This window comes from Calypte anna, chromosome 5A, assembly GCF_003957555.1.
Source record: "Calypte anna isolate BGI_N300 chromosome 5A, bCalAnn1_v1.p, whole genome shotgun sequence".
Taxonomy (NCBI): domain Eukaryota; kingdom Metazoa; phylum Chordata; class Aves; order Apodiformes; family Trochilidae; genus Calypte; species Calypte anna.
In genome coordinates, this window is record NC_044251.1 from 33478304 (window position 1) to 33496245 (window position 17942).

The following is a 17942-nucleotide window of genomic DNA, read 5'->3' on the forward strand; positions in this document are numbered from 1 at the left end:
TGTTCTCCCACTTTATTGGATATAATCAGTTCATAGGAGCTGGCTGAGCAGCAGGCTCTGCATGAAGCCAGCAGGTTTCTGGGCACAAACAGAATTTCTGATTTCCATCAGCAGTGAGCTGGTAACACTGCACCTTGAAAAAACATTCTGAGCCATTCAAACAATCATGTGAACATGCTCCATCTATACAGTTTAAAACTAGATTAGCCTCACTCCTGCTGCAGGTCATTTAATCCACAGTGACATTGCACATGAAGAGACTTCGTACCATCAGTTTTGCAAGCTCACCTGTGAAGGCAGAATCCTTCCACAGAAAACTGGCAAGACCTTAAAACTGCCACAAGCATTTTTGTTCATGAAGGTGAACCCCAGGCCTATGTGAAACTATGGCTGAAGAAAGAATATAAGTAACAACCAATGTAATGATTGTATTGCAAGGCTGAATGCAGAGAAAACCAAAAGGCACCAGATTTAGAACACAGAGGTAGGAGTTGTTTCCACGCAAAGATCTTTAATGGCATAAATACAGCAGTTAAAAGCAAACTTTTAAAAGAGGGGAAAAAATAATACAGAGCTTTGTGTCTATATGTTTAATAAAACAACTTTTTCTAAGACAAAAATAATTTACATTCAGGTAATTTACATTCAAAAATAAATAGAGAAAGGCAGCAGGGCATAACATTCAAATTAATAGATAGTAAAAGGTAGCGATGTTTTTGTTTATTAATAATCAAGAATATAACACTGCAATATTTCATTTTATATTTGTATATACAAATGTCATATCCTACACAGCAATAAATCAAGACATACAGACTCTCAGGAGCACAGACACCAATTTCTGTTAAATTGAAAAAGCAGGATCCCTATTTAAAGATACCCTCCAAACTGCTGACATTGCAAACCCACTTTGAGTGGTAAAGAACAAAAATAAAACACAGAAATAACTAAGGAAAATTAGTTTTAAAAGAAATACAATTAACAAACAGGAATCACAGTGTACGATTACCTTTCCCCCATATATCAAATTGTTTATTTTGCTCTAAGGTATAACACACAGCACATGTAAAAGTTATTATATTTCAGTATAGTACCAGAATGCAGCCTTTTGCAATTTGGTCCATTTTTTACATTTTCCAATTATTTCAGCCTGCTGTTTCTCAAAGAAAAGTTGTGTGTCCCACAATCTTTGGATTAAAAAAACAAAGAAATTACATTCTTCAGCACAAAAGCAAGATTTTGAGAAATTTGTGCATTGTTTTTTTGGTTAAGCATATTTATTATTTCTAGTCATGCAAAAACTGTGAATTAATCCCATTCCAGATGAGTATTTTACCATAAAATTTTAAAAGTCCTTTTATGAAATTACAAAACAATGGGAAAAAATCTTACTCCACACAATACCTTGCTACTGAACTCTATTCATTAATCAAAATTACACTGACCTCAAACATTTGCCTCCTTTGAGATGAAGGCATAAATGTCTGATCTGAAAACAATACTTACTCATTTTTATGTAAAAGGTTCAAACATTTATAAAGTTACATGTAACCTCCAAATAACACGGACACTAAATTGTTAAGCAATCTACAAGTAACCACTGCAGATCTGATGGTAACACTAAAGAAAAGTTAATAATATCATTACTCTATCAAATCCTTATATTTCCTAAAAATATAACTGCAAACTAAAAGTTGCAGCTTAAATGTGTATAAAGTTTGAAATGAGCAAATAATTCAGGTCTACAACATTATTGTGTTACCCACATAACATATAAACACAGATCAAAATTTTAGGTAGGGGATTTTTTTTTTTGAGGTAAGGAGCAATAAATTCAACAGGGTTGTAGCTCTGAAGAAGCAGAGAGAATTCTCCAACAAACATTCTGTCATTGCCAAATTGTGCCTTAGGCATAATTGTCTTGTCTATTTGAAAAAAATAGATCTTTTTGCAAGCAAAATTGCAAAGCAATCACCTGTACAATCAAAATATATTCATATCCCAAAATTACACACCCTCTCCTGAATATCTCAAAGCATGTTATGGAGCAAATATATTCTCTGCTTCTTGGAGTAATAGGCACAGACCTGCCAAATATGTCCCATCTCTCCACACCAATTCATTTGTTTTTAAGCAGAATCCCCACTTTCCAAATCTGATACTAATTCTGGGGACTCTACATTTTAATGGTCATCTATGTTAATTTGACACATACTATAGTAGAATTATATATATATATATATATATATAGTATGTATTTATATGAGAAGTCCAGTTTGCAAAGATTGCAAATGTCTCAAGCTGCCAGTAAATAGTTCCTCTATCTAAATAAAAAGGTGCAAGTTACTGGTGTCATAAAGGCACTTGTCTCTCACAGACAGTACTTCTTCTCTAATCAGTCAAAAATATATCTAAAAATATTTAACATCAGAAATGTTTTTTACTCCCTAAAGTGGTGCAAACTATAGAACAATAATTCATTAATCCAACAGGAAAGAGCTGAGTGCAAACTATCCATAATTAAATATATCTTTATGATTAATTCATTTTAATGCCATGCTCTCAAAAAATGCCAAAAAACATGCTAGAGTAGAAATGTGATTGGCACTAGCAGCCACAAATAAAAAGGTAGGTGTACACAATAGTACAAGCAAGCTTATTTACTAAGTTTCTAAACAATTAAGTGATGAGTTGCAAGGAGAGACATTTGCTACAAGTCTTTTCCAAAACTTGCTTGAAGCCACACCTGTCCAGTACGAAATACATAACACATTTACATCATTAGGGACATATTTATAGCTAACAATTCAATTTTACAAAAATAATTTCAAAACACTCAATCATGTCAAAGTGAATCCTGTTTCTGTTTTCATCAAATGTGAAAAGACAAGTCAAAACCAGATCTAACAACAGAATTTTAAAAGACACCAAAGCAGCCACTGACTAAAGTTCAGGGCAGCTTTCAGGGGTTTATGGATGGCAGTGTGAAATGCTTGAAACCCCATTCATCTGGTCAGTATACATGTACAGATTTTCAAGTCTTAGTACCCAAAAGCATTAGTTTACATCAACACAAAAACTGTTTTTGCAAATCAGAGGGCTCAGATATTACAAAAAAGTTGTAATTGGCTTTCCCTATGCAAATGCTAATTTGCAGTTGGCTTCATAGCTCCATCAACTTAGAAATCTAAACACCCAGAAAGGTGTGATGGATGAAATATATCAATTACAACCCAAAAGCCAGCAGGTTTTTTGTCCTACATACTTTATGTAACAACACATTAAGGGAATACCCAGGCTGCTATGCAACTGATGGATGGTGCCTCCTGCTTGAGTAGTAATTTCCATGTCCAATCTCCTTTAAATAGTTATATCAGAACAGTACCATAAAGAAGTTTCTGCATCTTTGAAAAATTTGTATTCAACGAACACTGCACAAGGTGATTAAAACAGAAAAAAAAAAAAGAAGCCATTTGATCAAGTATTAAGCTATTCCTTCAGAAAAATCACACTTCTTTGCTTATAGCAATGACCAGAGTTGGTGATGGTGTACTGACAGTTGCCATGGCAAGTGGGTGACTGCGTAGGATACCAGACTCGAGTACAGCCAAGTCAACTGCTTACGCAATCTCCGTGACTGAAGCAAGCACAGAACACACCACTTTTATTATGTACTGCCAGTGATCTGCATAAAGTGCCAAAGGAAAAAAAAATTCTTCTGTGTTAGGCCATGGCTGTTTCAGTATTCCCATTCATCTGTTTTCATGTCCAGATAGTAAAGAATATTCTGTGCAAACTTTACTGCTTGCTTTCTGGCAGCCTTACACCGCTCTTCACCTTGTGGGTCAACAGCATCAAGCGCTAGAAGTTGTTTTGTAAGGAGTTCTTCCAATCTCATGTAATTTTTATCTGTTCTGTTTCCATCAAATGAAATCACTTCCTGCTGAATTTGAGACAGGTTTCCAAGAACAGTCCAAACTGCTTTATGAGACTGATGCTCAGCAGCAGTTCGCTCAGGATACATTTTCCTTTTCTCAAGTGCTTCCTTCAAATCAATGTATGTTATAAGAGTCTGAACTTCTATTACTGCTCTCCTCCTGGCTTCTCTAATACAGGGGTTTTTTCCTGTACTCACTTCATCCAAGAGGGCAATTAATCCCTGCAATTCTGCTTTGGATCCCAAATACAAATCAGAAGCATTCTCTGTTTTTAAAAGCAGAGCATTAAGTTCCTTCGTTTTCTTCCGTATCTCTTCTATTTTTAGAATGGACTGATTTTGTGCCAAATCATAAGCATGGGTAGAATTTGCTGCTTCTTCCAGGTCCAGGTATTCCTGCAATTTATTGATCTCTTCCACAACTTCCTTTCTGTAATTTCTTATTTCTATGTGACCACAGACATCTAAAGCATCCAAATCAGCAATCAGGCCTGTAAGCACACAGGAGAGATGCCTGCAGGTATCATTACTACTCACTCCCATTAGAAGTGCAATAAGAGTTCCTCTTGCTTTGTTCACATCACACATTACAGAGTTAATTTTGGAGACAGAAGGATGTGCATCATTGGAGAGTGGCAGGGACAGCTGTTGCTTTACACAGCTTTCTATAATCTCCTGAACAGCACATATCTTTGTCAGGGTGCGGTATCTTGCTTTGCGTAGAGAAATTTTCCCTCCAGTTTTCACCTGGGTGAGCCTCAATATAATGTCCTGAATACCTTCTTCAAATTCGTCACTTATGCAGTTACCTCCTTTGTAAAAAGGTGTAAGCTCACGTTCCACAAGGGACTGTGCCTCTTTGAATATAGCCTCTATTTCCAGTCTGCAGGGATGGTTTGCATTTTGTTCCAGTTCCTTAAGCAGCCTCTCTGTTTCCTGAGCAGCTCGCTTTCTGGCTTGCTGAATATCCCCCTTTCCTTCAGTGTCTACAGAATCTATTTCAAAAAGCTGTTTGGTAAGACTCCTTTCTAATTTCTTGTAATCTCGATCAGTAGACAGACCACTGAAGACAAGGACTTGCTGTTCAATTTCTTTGACTTCTTTCTGTATTTCATGCAACCGTTTTATGGATGGGTGTTGGTTACCCATATCCATTCTCTTCTTTCGTCCAGTTTCAGGTGAACTACAAGGAAAGCGAGCAAAAGACTTGAGATAAATGAGGAGCCATGTAAGTACATCACAGTTTATAAAACATCCGAAAGCACTTCAGCATGGCAGCTACTTAAAATATCACAAGCCATGGTACGAAACCACTTAACTGATTCCTCACAGTCATTCCTCCACTGTTTCACGCTTCTTTCTCCCGCTCGGGCCGCGGGGCTGATATTTAAAGTCACCAGACCACCAGCTCTCACCGTTCACCCACAACCTCCAGCTCTCCCTCCCCCATTTGCTCTGCAGCTGTCGGCACCACAAGCACAAACTCGCAGCCCAGAGGAAAAACAGCGGCAAAGCCCAACCGCCCCTGGGCGGCACAACGGCGGAGCGGGCAGGGCCGCCCTCCCCCGCACAGGCCCCACACTCCCCCCCCCGAGCCCCGCCACCCCCGCCGGCCTCTTCCACTCGCCCTCTGCAGGAGCCTCCCGCTGCCCGACCCCCCGTCCTCCCTGAGGCAATGGGGCCTAACGAAGAGGACAGACAACAGCCGCCCTGCCCGGGGGAGCGCACAGACACCTAAGGTTTGTGTCCCCCCGGCTCCCCCCTGCCCGCATAGCGGTGCCCCTCAGCGCCGCCGCCCGTAACGCTCCCTCCCGGCGGCACCCCCTGCCCTGCCTCGGCCACCTTACCCGCGGGCCACCCCGGCCGAAGGAGCCGCTGCCCGGCCCAGCGCTGCACAGCGCCAGGTGCCGAGCGGCAGCAAACGGGAGGACCCAGCCCGGCCCCGCCCAGCGACCGGCGGGCGGGAAGGGGCGGGGACGACGCGGCCCCTTCCCCAGCACCGCGCTCCGGGCCGTGCTTGCGACAGCGCCGTAAAGCGGCGAGCGATGGCGGCCGCCAGAGCGCTGTGGGGGGGCGGCTGTGGCTGCCGCTACCGCCGTCTCCTCCTCTCTCCCTCCTCCTCCCTCTCCTCCTCCTCAGCCGGCGGCGGCCTTGGGGCTGAGCGCAGGGAGCGGCAGGAGAGCGCGGTAAATCCGGGCGGGGCGGAGGGGCGGGTGGTGCCTGTGTCCCGGGGCCGGCGGGCCGCGGGGAAGGCCTCAGGGCCTCCCGCCCCTGCCGAGCCTTGAGGGGGAGGGAGCTGGGAGGGCCCCGCCGGCTGTCCCTGTCGTAACCTTCAGCGTTGCTGCGCGGGTGCGCCCCGATAAAATCTTGTTTGCGAGTTTCCCAACGTCCCCCGTGTCTGTAAATCCCATCCGGGCCCCGCAGCGCGGTGCGAGGGGGACAGTAGGGGGGTAAAACGGAGCGGTGAGTTACGGGGCTGTCAGAGCCAATTCTGCCCCGAACCGGGAAAACTGAAAAGCTACAGCTTGACAGTGTTCACAGGGATACAGTAATGAAAAACAAAACCAAGCGAACAAAACAAACCATGCTTGTTGGAAAAGAAGGAAGGATATGCTTTTCTTAATGCATTTCTGAGGTGCGCGTCTGAAAAAGAGACAGATCCTGACAGGATTAACTCCTGTAAGGAGAGGAGATCAGGCCAAGCTGTTTGTGTGGATTTACTTAAAACTTGTAATATATATTAATGAATTTGTATTCATAACCAGTAAAATTCAGGGTTAAACTGAGAAAGAAGTGAACAAAGCAGCTGAGACATGGCATTTTCCACTAGAACAATGTAGCCAATACAAGGTCCTAATGGGATTAACATCTGTCACGGAGATAATTAAAGTGTAAGTCTTGTTCTTAAAACAAGATACTGCCAAGGCCATTTAGGCGCCAGCTGGGCACCAAAGAATGTGAACATCTGCACAAGAAGAACATAAAGATGTCACCACCAATAGATAAGAAAGTTATGGCTAGGGTCTGATATCACCTTATAACAATATAATGAAGTCAGCAAGAGTTGAGAATGTAAAGATGTTGTAACCTCCCCTTTTACTATATAAATACCGTAACCCTTTCCCTTAACCCTTGGGACTCTTTGTCCAGTGCAAGCTGGGAGTTCCCCGGATCCAAAAATAAATACCTTTGCTGTTTAAAGGCTCAAAACTCTGTCTCTAAACAGTTTTGGTGGCCTTTTTGGGCTTCACGTCTAAATAGAAGTAAATTTTAAACGTATAAAAAAAATCTGCGTAGATGAAGGTGCATAATTTCTGAACTTCTTAGCGCTTATACGTATTCAGGTTGCGTGGAGTTGTGGAATTTATTTCAAATCGGGATGTTCTTAAAAAACCTCTCTGGTGTTCCTAATGAGTTCTGCCTGTATTCCCAAGGGCCTGGGTTTCAGCCCCCCCGCACACTCCCGCAGTGACTGGATCGGGCCCCCGGACAAGCACTCCAACCTGCGCCCCGTCATCTTCTATGTGCCCCCTGAGGAGTCACCGCTGGAGCGGCGGCTGCGGGAGGCCCGGCAGGAGGCCCAGGCCTGTGACCAGTGCTTCTGGGCACGCCACAACCGTGCCTTCCACCAGGTGAGCCCTCCCAGATGCCTCCTCCTCCTCCTGCTGCTGCTCACCTGCCCTGCACACTGAAATCCAAGGAGAGAGGTTGGGGGGTGGGTTGGTGGCCCAGCAGTAGGGTCCTGCCCACGATTTCTGGCTGCTGATTGCTACTGTTACTTTTGTTATGCACTTTTTTTGTCGTTCATTTCTTTCAAATGGCAAAATTGAAGAGCCTGCCCTTTTTTATTACTGTTTAGTGGCACAGAATATTTGCCTTTTTCCTATCTAGCACTGAAAACACAAAGTTAAAACCATTGAGCATGCAAGACCTATCTGTTACTGGAGCAGCTGTTGAAAAAGATTCTGCAGCTCTTCTTGCTCTTTCATGAGAGAATTTATTTATAATCACCAGGGGTAAATTAAGGATATTCCCTGTTTCACGGGCAGTGTAAAAAGTGGGGACTTCGCAGCTGTGGTCTGTCTTCTTTTCTGATTGCAGCATTCAACACTGAATTTTGTTGGAAGAACAGTAATGGTTCAGTAATTCACCATTATTTGTGATGTTCTTTGATGATTGTATTCTACCAAAACTTGCAAAGATCGCAGGCAGCTTGTTTTTTAATTCCATAGAACTGCTTTTTAAGTTTGAAAAATGCATGTACAAGTAGTTACTCTATTTCCATCTGTTGTGGTTTTAACTCCAGCTGGCATCACAGAGCTGCTCTGGTTTTCCCCCTGGCAGCATGGGGGGAAAAAAATTGAAAAAGTGAAAGAGACAAAACTCGTGGGTTGAGGCAAAAACAGTTTAATAGGTAAAGCAAACACCATGCACAAGCAAAGCAAAAGGAGGAATTCATTCACTGCGTCCCGTCAGCAGGCAGCTGTTTGGCCATCTTCAAGAAAACAAGGCTCCATTATGCATAACAGTTACTCTAGAAGACAAACTCTATCTGGAAGACAAACTCAGTCACTCAGAATGTACCCTTCCTTCCTTCTTCTTGGTCCAGCTTTATATGCTGAGCATGACATCATGTGGTGTGGAATATCTCTGGTTAGTTTGGCTCAGGTGTGGCTGTGTCCCATCCCAGGTTCTTGTGTACCCCCAGCCAACTTGGTGGTGGCCTAAGCAGAAAAGCCCTTGATAGTGTACAGGCACTGCTCAGCAATAACAAAAACATCTCTGTCTTATCAAAGTGTTTTCAGCACAAATTCAGAACATAGTCCTGTGCTAGCTACTTTGAAGAAAATTAACTCTGTCCAAGTCAAAACTAGCATACCAGTTCAGTAATTTCAGATTTTTAAGGCTGCATGTTTTACCCTATGCTCAAATTCTAAGTTATACAATACAGTACATCTGCATAGTTTGCTTTTAAACTGAAGGCTTGGATCCTGTCAAACAATGCTGAAGTTCAGTTGTAATATTAGACCACAAATCAGTTTTGCATGTTTCAGTAGAACACTTGCATGAATTGATAAGTACGTGTATTAGAACCTACCTGACAAAATTACTGGTTTAACTTAACTCACTGGATTCAGAGAAATGTTGATATTTCCAAGTGCAATGAGTATTGGTTATTATATCAGAGGGTATTAAGCACTACACTGCTATGTGATTAAAAACAATGGATAAGTGTGAGGACTGAGTACATCAGATGATAATGTGGAAAAACATGTTTTAGGAAAAAGAAGAATTTATTTATTCAAGACTGAAAGCCAAGGGTCTGGAAATGAGAGATGAAACAGGTTAGTGAGATCTTTGTTTATAGTTTAGGATGCATTCTGATTTCTGTTTAACCTTGAATTTTTAATGCTTTTTGTATTCTGTCAAGTAAATGAGCTTCATAGGGGAAGAAGGGAGGAGTTCTTCAGAGATGTGTATGTGGGGGTCAGGTAACTGTTGCAGAGTTCTTCCCTCAAGTCCTTTCTGCAGCTGCAGGGAAGGTGCTGAAGTCCTACCCAAGTGATACAATCATTCTGTAGTCAGATGAAGGGGAGAGGAAGGGTCTTTTTCCTTACCCACCTCCTGACCCTGACCTGGTGAGCTAGCTGAGCTAAATACACACAGCATTTGCTTCAAGTGCTTGTTCTGGTTGGGTGGATAAATTCACAGTCTTTGGCTCCAGGTCCACAGTGTTCCTTGAGGGAGAATAAGACAGTTTCTGAGGAGACAGCAGCTGCTATTTGCCTGTCTTTGCCTAAGCACAGATGCTGTAAAATAGTTGCCTCTTTAATTCATTATGTTAAACTTAAACCAAGATGCATTCATAATAACAGAATTGGCCACTGTTGCATGAGGTTGAATGTTTTGTTTGTAGAATAATGATCTGCTGGAGTTTAGTAAAGCATCTGCTCCAACATTCTTTGCATCACAGATAATTAAAATTATTTTCCAACTGTAAACTGATCATCAGGATACAAAGAGAAGCAAAAAATAATTAAGTCTTATGTTGTTTAGAAAAGTCTTCTTTTATACTGGTATTTTGGGGGGTAAGAGTAATAAAAATATACAGTTGAAACAAAGCTTACTTTTTAATATAAATGAATCTACAATCTAGGATCAGTTCTGTTGATACCAGTATGAAGAAGTAGCTTAATTATAGGTGTTAAAGGCAGTCTTCAAATAGTTTTGGAGTAAATTTTTCACAAAGTATGTTAATCCATTCTAATATATTAGATTTGCAAATTATGACAGATAGAACTGATCAGTAATTTACATTGTATGATGGTTCTCAGGAGGTTAAAAGTGCATTTTGGGACAGTAACAAGGTGAATATCACAATTCTATCTTCATCATATCCATGTTCCCTGGGACATTCAAACTTGTCCCTCATTTGAGAAATGTTGGAAGTGCCAAAACATTTGTATAGGAATTATCTGTACAGTTGAGAATATTTCCTGGTTCTACATCTTGTGCTGTAGCCACAGGTTTTCCTTTCTTGTTCTGTGGAGAGAATCCATCTCCTCTTATAGTCTGCTTATGATAGTAGCAAATTCAAAGTCATCTTTTGCACTTGCTTCTTCACAAACTAATTGTCTACTATATTGTTAATAAATCTGACACCTCAGAACTTATGCTTTTTGGTCTAAGTTCCTTGAAATTTGTCAATGGCAACAGAAAAAAAATGTACAGATGACAATATCATGTCACTTATGCATAGTGTTCTTTCTATATTTGCTGAATTGCTTTAGGATAAGTGCCCTTGCTGGTGCTGTTTAGACTTCAGTATTCTGGAGATTACTTTTACTCAAAGTATAGATACTCCAAGATCTATGGACTTTGACACAGGGGTCCACTGCTTCCCTAGATAATCTAAGAACTGATAAACATAATAATTTTCACAAGTAATAAAAGTCTTACTCTGCCAGCTTCAAAATGATCAATATTTTTAATCTGCTCTGCTCCCTAGGTAAATTTTAAAGGTTGGAAGATATAATACTAAGTTGTTCAGGGTTACACAGGAAGCTTATAGGAGCAAGGAGCCTAGCTCTCCTGCATCTGGACCCAGTGTTTTAATAATAAAAATTTATCTTGACATTGTTATATCAAAACTTGTTTTCAGGTAAAAAAGCAACACTGAATGCAGAAGAAATGGCTGACTTTTACAAGGACTTTCTCAGTAAAAATTTCATAAAGCATATGCAGTATAACAGGTATGTAGAAGGTACTTATGTTGGCTATTGTATATTTCAGTCTAAGTGAGAGGCCTAAGGTCAGATTTTTAAGTCTGAACATTTTTTTCCATAATTGGTAAAGCAACACATTAAACTGTAATTTTAGAAGATTATTTCTTAAGTGCTACTACTAGCATTTGACAGAAATTTGCATTATTATTTGAGTTCTACTGCTTATTGTTGATTTAGTAGAGGGATGAATCTTGTCTGAGATTTAGAGAGACAAGATCACAATTTTTTTTTGTGACAAGAGACAAGTACTCAATGTTTTCTCTTATAGCATGGGTCTTTCATGCTCTTAACTGCAAATGGTAAGTATACAAGTAAAACAGTTGAAAATTCTGTAATGGATTGTAGTTGAGTGGTAAATAAGGACTGGTAAATGTGATTAATCTCAAAGGAAAATTGTTGAATGAGAGTAATATTTAGCCTTCTTGTTTTTATTATAATGGAAGCATATAGTAAAAATCCAAATTATTAGCCTTGAGTTTGAGGGGTTTTGTGTGTGACAAAGCATTAGTGAAATGATTGCCTGAACTTACCCTGTGTGGAACCTCAGCTACAACTGGATGAGCCCACATGTACCATGCCTCTTCACAACAAATACTGCATTGTTTCAGTGTTTTGTTTGTACAACTTGATAAACTGGACGGGGGATCTGAAGCAACTGAAAAAATGACTTGCAGACACATTACCTTGTAAGCAGCTGTGCACACTTGGTAGAGGGCTAGAAATTAGGAAGGAATGGGAAGCTGGAGGAGAATAGTACTCAGTCCAGTTACAGTAGCACTGCCTACTGAATATAAAGCCGTTTCAGTTTCTTTTCTGTATTGGACTGAAAAAATTATTTGGTAAGGGTGTAAAGAGTTACTGATGGTTCCTGATGGTGTGATGCTAGTGAGAATTTTACCATTGCTGGGACTGATCTATAATAAATTTTACTTTAAGGTTCTTTGTATATATTGTGCATATACAGTAACATACTGTGTAGTAAGAACAGTTTTACTATAACAAATAGTTAAAAAAATACGCACATCTTGGCCATGGGAGGGGGGTCTGAAGAGAGTGGGAACCTCACCAGAAACAGCATGAAAAGATGAAAAGAAAAAAACGCTTTTAAATAAAAGGATTGTTGTTCAAATTGCCTATAACTGATGAGTGAGAAAGCAAATATTTTGTTAGAGCTGTCACCAGATGCCATTGTTGTAGTGACCTCAGGATAGTGTTCTGTCTTCATGGTAAGAGAGTTCAGGCTTTCTGCCTAAACATAACCTTGCTCATTGCTGCCTTGCAAAATCAGGTAGTGTCCTCTGCATCATTGGAATTTTAAAGTGGAGCTGCACAGCCCTGAAAGCAGCTCTGAAGCTTTTTTTACAGGCATTCTGATTTTGAGGGGTCATGTTTACAAAAATCTGTTTATGCACTCAGCTGTATGTTCTTTTTCAGTGTTGCCAGCTGGTCTGAAAACTGTCTGCTGAAGTGTTGCAGCTTCCAAAATTAAGTTTAAAATTGAAGCAATGACTGAGCATAGATGCCGTGAATATTTAGTTTAGGGTTCTTAGACTGGAAAAACAGTCTGATTTAGGCAGAAAACTTCGAGACAGATATAGGAAATGAGACATGAAAGGGGAAAAGAAACAGTTGCAATGTTACCATGATACGTTGATTTAACATGACATTTGAGGGGGTAGCTCAGTGCTGCGTGTCAGCATGATTTTGGCTACTGCCCTTACTGTGAGTTTAGTATCTCATGTTTCTGTTGGTTCCTTCCATGCAAGTTTTCCCAAGGAGATGTCAAGATAAGACCTAAATCCCACTGCTTAATATTTGCTGCTAGTTCTGCAGTAAGTGTATTCTGCTGCTGCCTAAGCAGCATTTAACAAAATGGGAGAGTGATCCTTCTTGGAGATTGGAAAGAAATTATGAAATTAATTTGTAACAGGGTCAAGAGTTTGAAGCAAGCTCTCTGGGGTGAAGAAGGGCTGACACAGACTATCCTGTGTGTATATTGAATTGGCTCCAGAAGTCATTCATGCTGCATAAAAACTATTTAAAGATATAAACACTTAACTTTGGCAATATTAAAGGCATGATCTTTAAAGGGTACAGCATTAGAAAATTGATATTTCCTGTATTTGGTTATACAGTTAATCTAGGAAATGTCATTTTATGTTATTTCCACCCCCTTCCCCCTTTATGGATGACCAGCTATGCCCTTTCCAACATACTCATCTTCATACATGCACAAACAAATCGTACCCATAGCACAGTATTGGCAGGAAATTCTTCAGGATAGCTTCATCAACTTTACCTCTAAAACATGAGATGTGGTTACAATTATTTTATCTTACCTGACTGCAAATACAATTGGTCATAAAACTACCCATCCCTTAACTCTTTAACAGTTGAGCTCTCAGTGGTGTAGCCCTATATTCTACATGTACTCTGTTAATGGACCTTTTTCATAGATTATTTAACTCCCATTAGTCAGGAAAAGTGTTGCCACAAAGAGTGGAAAAGCATATTGTCACTGAAATGTCATTTGTCAATGCTAGAAGATATTTTAATATCATGATGTACCTTCCTATTCTTTTTATGGGTGCTGCTGATGTTCCTGGCTTTGGAATCCTAGAGATTGGTATAAACGTAACTTTACTATCACATTCCTCATGGGACAAGTGGCATTGGTGAAAGCTCTGAGGTGGCTTCGTTGGAAAAAGAAAAATGTTGGAAGTTCATGATCACAGCTTCATGAGGAATGCAACACTAGCTAGGCCTGCTATAAATTTGGTGTTCATAGTGATGTTCAGAATCTGAAGGACTAATGTAATAACTGTTTGAATCTGGTTTTTAAATTATGTAAATAAAAGTTGCTGTTGGTCTTAATTTATAATAATGATGTAGGTTTCCTTTGTTTTATTCAAACTATATCTAAAATATTTGTAAACAGAAACACTACTGAGAAAGCTATTAAAAACTGTTCCTCTTACATTTTATGGAAAGGATTGTAACTCATGTTTTTACCACAGTCACATCTCCTGTGTAATGCATGATCCTGTATGCTGCACCTGAACTCAGGTCAGAGAATGATGTCCCCACTGACCATATTAGTATATAACAACAAAAATACCTCCTGTTGTGCCAGTTGTCTCTGAGGCAGCAGTAAACCACAAGTAATACAACGTGGGCTGAAAGGACAAGTATGATTTGTGAATGTATATGTGATTAATTTAGAATAATTCTCTTTTCAGTGTGATTTTTTTTCCTATTTTTTATAAAGATTTAATATATGATTTCATATGAATTACCAATACAATCAGTTCTTCCTAGATAATTTTGTTTTAATTTTTAAAAACATGCACCCCTGGGATAGGAGTTCCTCTAACCTACGATTGGTAAAGATTTTGGTTGCTGAGCAAGAGATGCATTGCCAGTCATTTCATCTTGATAGAAAAAGAAACTGATACTTGGTTGTATGGAGGAAAACACTACTACTAATAAGCTCTGCTTTCTACTGGTTCATTTCTTTCAAAAAATGTGCTGTTCTCACCAGTTTCTCTGAGACGTTAGAAAGAACTTGCCTCAGGGCTTTTTTTCTCACTTCAGGGTACGTAACATCAATTGGAAGCAGCTGCGTTTAAACAAAATCTTAATTTTATGCTATGTGTCTGTAATTTAAAAGAAGTCTCATTCCTCATAATATTCTCCCTGTCCATTTATACAGTTAAATGATTTGTTTGATACAGCACCTACAAAGAGAATTCTGGTAAAAAGAATGTATGTTGTTAAATGAAGCGTGCTTTCCTAAAGCTATGCTGTAGGGAAGGTTCTACTTTTGGAAATGTCACCTCAGTAGCCATTGACCTGTTTTTCATCTCTAAATGTGATATGATTTATTCACAGGCTTTTTCAGCTGGAGCAGAAAGGGCTTTGTCAGTATCAACTGTAATAATTCCTTTGCAAGATTAAATAAATATTAATGATACGGTAGCAGACTGCACTGTTTTATACAATGATGGTATCATCAGGGCTAAAACTATCACTGAATTGTGGTTGTAACCTGTGTTACTAAATGAAAACAGACATGAATAGTGCTTGCTGAGGCGATACCCAACACTTCTAGGAAAATATTATTTATGAATGTTACTGAATCAGTATTGTGAAAGGTATAAATATACTAAAAAGCTACAACATGCAGTGTTTCTTTAGGAAAATAATTTTTTTTAATGGACTGCTGTGGGTATGTGAAATAATTCTTCAGGGCTTTACAGTAAATCATCTTACAAATGCAAGCTATGACCACAATGTGAATGCACACTTTAAGAAATAGTTCCAAGGTAACAATAGGATTGAATTATATATGAAAATATCCCCAAGAGGCAGGGACCAGAGCCCCAGTGGTTGATAGCTGTATGTCCTGACAGGCTGTGCACAAGAGCCCCGAGGTAGTTTTACATATGCTTTAAGAGGGTAAAGGTCAATCAGAAGATGCATTTTCATCTTCTGAGCTGCCCACATTTATTAACACAGACATTTTTGTGTTTGCCTGCTGAACCAGATGAGGAAATTGATTCACTACCAGAACTCACCCAAGGAAAAAAAGTTAAGATGTCAGTTGAATTAATATGCTTCATCATGAAGTTATCAGTGTGCTACTGCTGGCATAGGGGGGAGGTGTAGGAATTCAGATGGAAGGTTTAGATTGTGCTTCAGTCAATTCACAGTTAAAACTGTTTTCTGAACATCTAATTTTAATGTTGGTCACCCAAACCCAATATAATCAGCATATGCTGATTATCATGCCAGGATTCTGCTCTGAGCTGCTTGTGAATAAAATTCATGCCTTTATGGTATTGTCTTCATTAAGATTCTGTCTGGAATGCTGGGTCTCTTCATCTGAAGCCTATTGAAGGAGTGAGGTATTTATCTACTAGGTAAGTGTTGAGTTCTGATTTACAGTATTTAATAAAGCCACTGTGAAAAGATGTTACTAAAAATAATCCATCTGAAATTTTGGGTCTCATTACCAAAACCACCTACATTTACTGAGATAATTATGTTTTCTGAAAAGCCAAAAGTCATATCATTTTTGCCAGTGTTGCAGTACTTCTGATATTTTTTTCTTGACTCAGAGGAATTGTGATAATCCCAGCTGCTTTCAGATACTATTGATCATAAATCCTTTATACATCAAAGGAAGAGTAAGAAGCTGCCACAGACTGCTAAAAATAAATTTTGTATGTATACAAAGGCCTGCTACAGTAACTGAAGCTGGTGAAGTACATCAAAGAGTGACTTTTCTGTGCACATTTTCTGAGTATAGGAAAAGCATAGAGGAGTGTTCTTATCATTTAGGCATTTAGCTAATCCTGTCAGAAGGAACAGCAATATTTCATATTCAGCAGTGTCAGCATGGGCCTTTTAAATCTGTCTCATGCACTCAGTAAGTGCATAATAAAGCAGAAGTATCTTGGAACTATTAAAATAATTTTAGATAGCTTGTATTGACTGGGGGTGTTTCTGGCAGTCTGTGTGGGATTGTGCTCTTCACTCAATTTCTCTAGTGGAGCATTAATTTCAGTAGAATATTGAGAGGAGTGAGAGGAAGTGTCAAATGGGGACTGAGAGGCAAACCAACTAAAGATTGGTTTGAAGTGATTGTGGCATCCTTACATATGATTAATAAGGAACTGTACATTTCTCAATTTCATTATGAGTTTTTAAAGTGATAGAAACAACTCATGGGGAGATTGCTTCTGTGTTTTATTGAATATTCTTGGGGATAAAATTAAAATCTGGATGAAAACTCAGAATTGTTATTTACAAGCTGACCCTTCCTGACCTCATTTTAAGGAGACTGTTCTTTTTGCAGTTTTTAACTTCCATTATCACTAAGCAAGATTGACATCCTACAGAGTAATCAGATTTAGCCAGACAAGAACTTAATTTGCATCCTGTGCAGAGCCCAAGGGCCAATCTTTTGCATAATGAGTGGGGACTGAAATGTTTTCAGGAAAGGATAATATATGCCTGGGACTGTAATATGCATGAATCACATTTGCATCATAAAAATTATATCCACTGATTGCTGTAAACTCATTCATAGCCCCATAATTGATATTCAGCTTAATTTATAAGAAAACAAAAAACCCCAAAAAACAACCAAAAAAACCACCACCCAAACCCAACAGTTAGGAGAAACACAAATTATTTTTTTTCTTATGAGTTTAAGAGTTTGTATGTACATGGAACATAAGCATCTTGAAATGCATGCTCATTAATATTAATTATTAAATCTGTTCTTTGTGTCTCAAATTTGCATTTATTAATGGATTAAAATTTACCCAAGTATTACAATGTTTAATTGATTGACATATTCAAATAGCAGATGCTGTGGAAGTGCAAAGGCAATACTTCTTTTCAGAAATAACAAGGGCAAAAAAATTACAGGATCCCTTTTTAAGTGTGATCTTACTCAGAAGAAAGAATTTTATAATACTACCCACAGTCACATTCGGTTTTAGAAGCCACATAACTGCTCTGAAGATATGATCCCTGTTTTATGCAGCTGCTGGTTCTTCACTAGTTCAAACCAGACGCTCATTTAATGGAGTTTCTTACATTTTGCAGGGAAAGGCACAGTGACTTGTGATTGCACTTTCTGGTGTACGCAGGTTCTCATCCTTAGGGGGGGCCCCAGGTCTCTTGTGACCAGGGCCAGAAATGGCAGG

At 39.3% G+C, this 17942-nt stretch overlaps 2 protein-coding genes across 3 annotated transcripts; one reads left to right on the forward strand and one right to left on the reverse strand.

Moving 5' to 3' along the window:
- Window positions 1-494: 494 nt before the first annotated feature.
- BAG5 (BCL2 associated athanogene 5) lies at window positions 495-5879 on the reverse strand. 2 transcript variants are annotated; one of them, XM_030451660.1, is made up of 2 exons: window positions 5785-5879; window positions 495-5120 (listed from the first exon to the last, which is right to left on the reverse strand). In XM_030451660.1, exon 2 carries the CDS (start codon window positions 5090-5092, stop codon window positions 3740-3742), a length of 1353 nt encoding a protein of 450 aa, XP_030307520.1. In that variant the 5' UTR covers window positions 5093-5120; window positions 5785-5879; the 3' UTR covers window positions 495-3739. The 2 variants fall into 2 exon arrangements, with proteins under 2 accessions (XP_030307520.1, XP_030307519.1); XM_030451659.1 differs by lacking the exon at window positions 5785-5879 and adding an exon at window positions 5672-5778 and having other exon boundaries at window positions 3642-5120.
- A 63-nt stretch (window positions 5880-5942) lies between these two features.
- LOC103534111 (apoptogenic protein 1, mitochondrial) lies at window positions 5943-17361 on the forward strand. Its single transcript, XM_030451661.1, has 5 exons — window positions 5943-6123; window positions 7372-7569; window positions 9219-9282; window positions 11100-11190; window positions 13844-17361. The coding sequence occupies exons 1-5, from the start codon at window positions 5983-5985 to the stop codon at window positions 13950-13952; spliced, it is 603 nt and encodes a 200-aa protein (XP_030307521.1). The 5' UTR covers window positions 5943-5982; the 3' UTR covers window positions 13953-17361.
- Window positions 17362-17942: the final 581 nt, after the last annotated feature.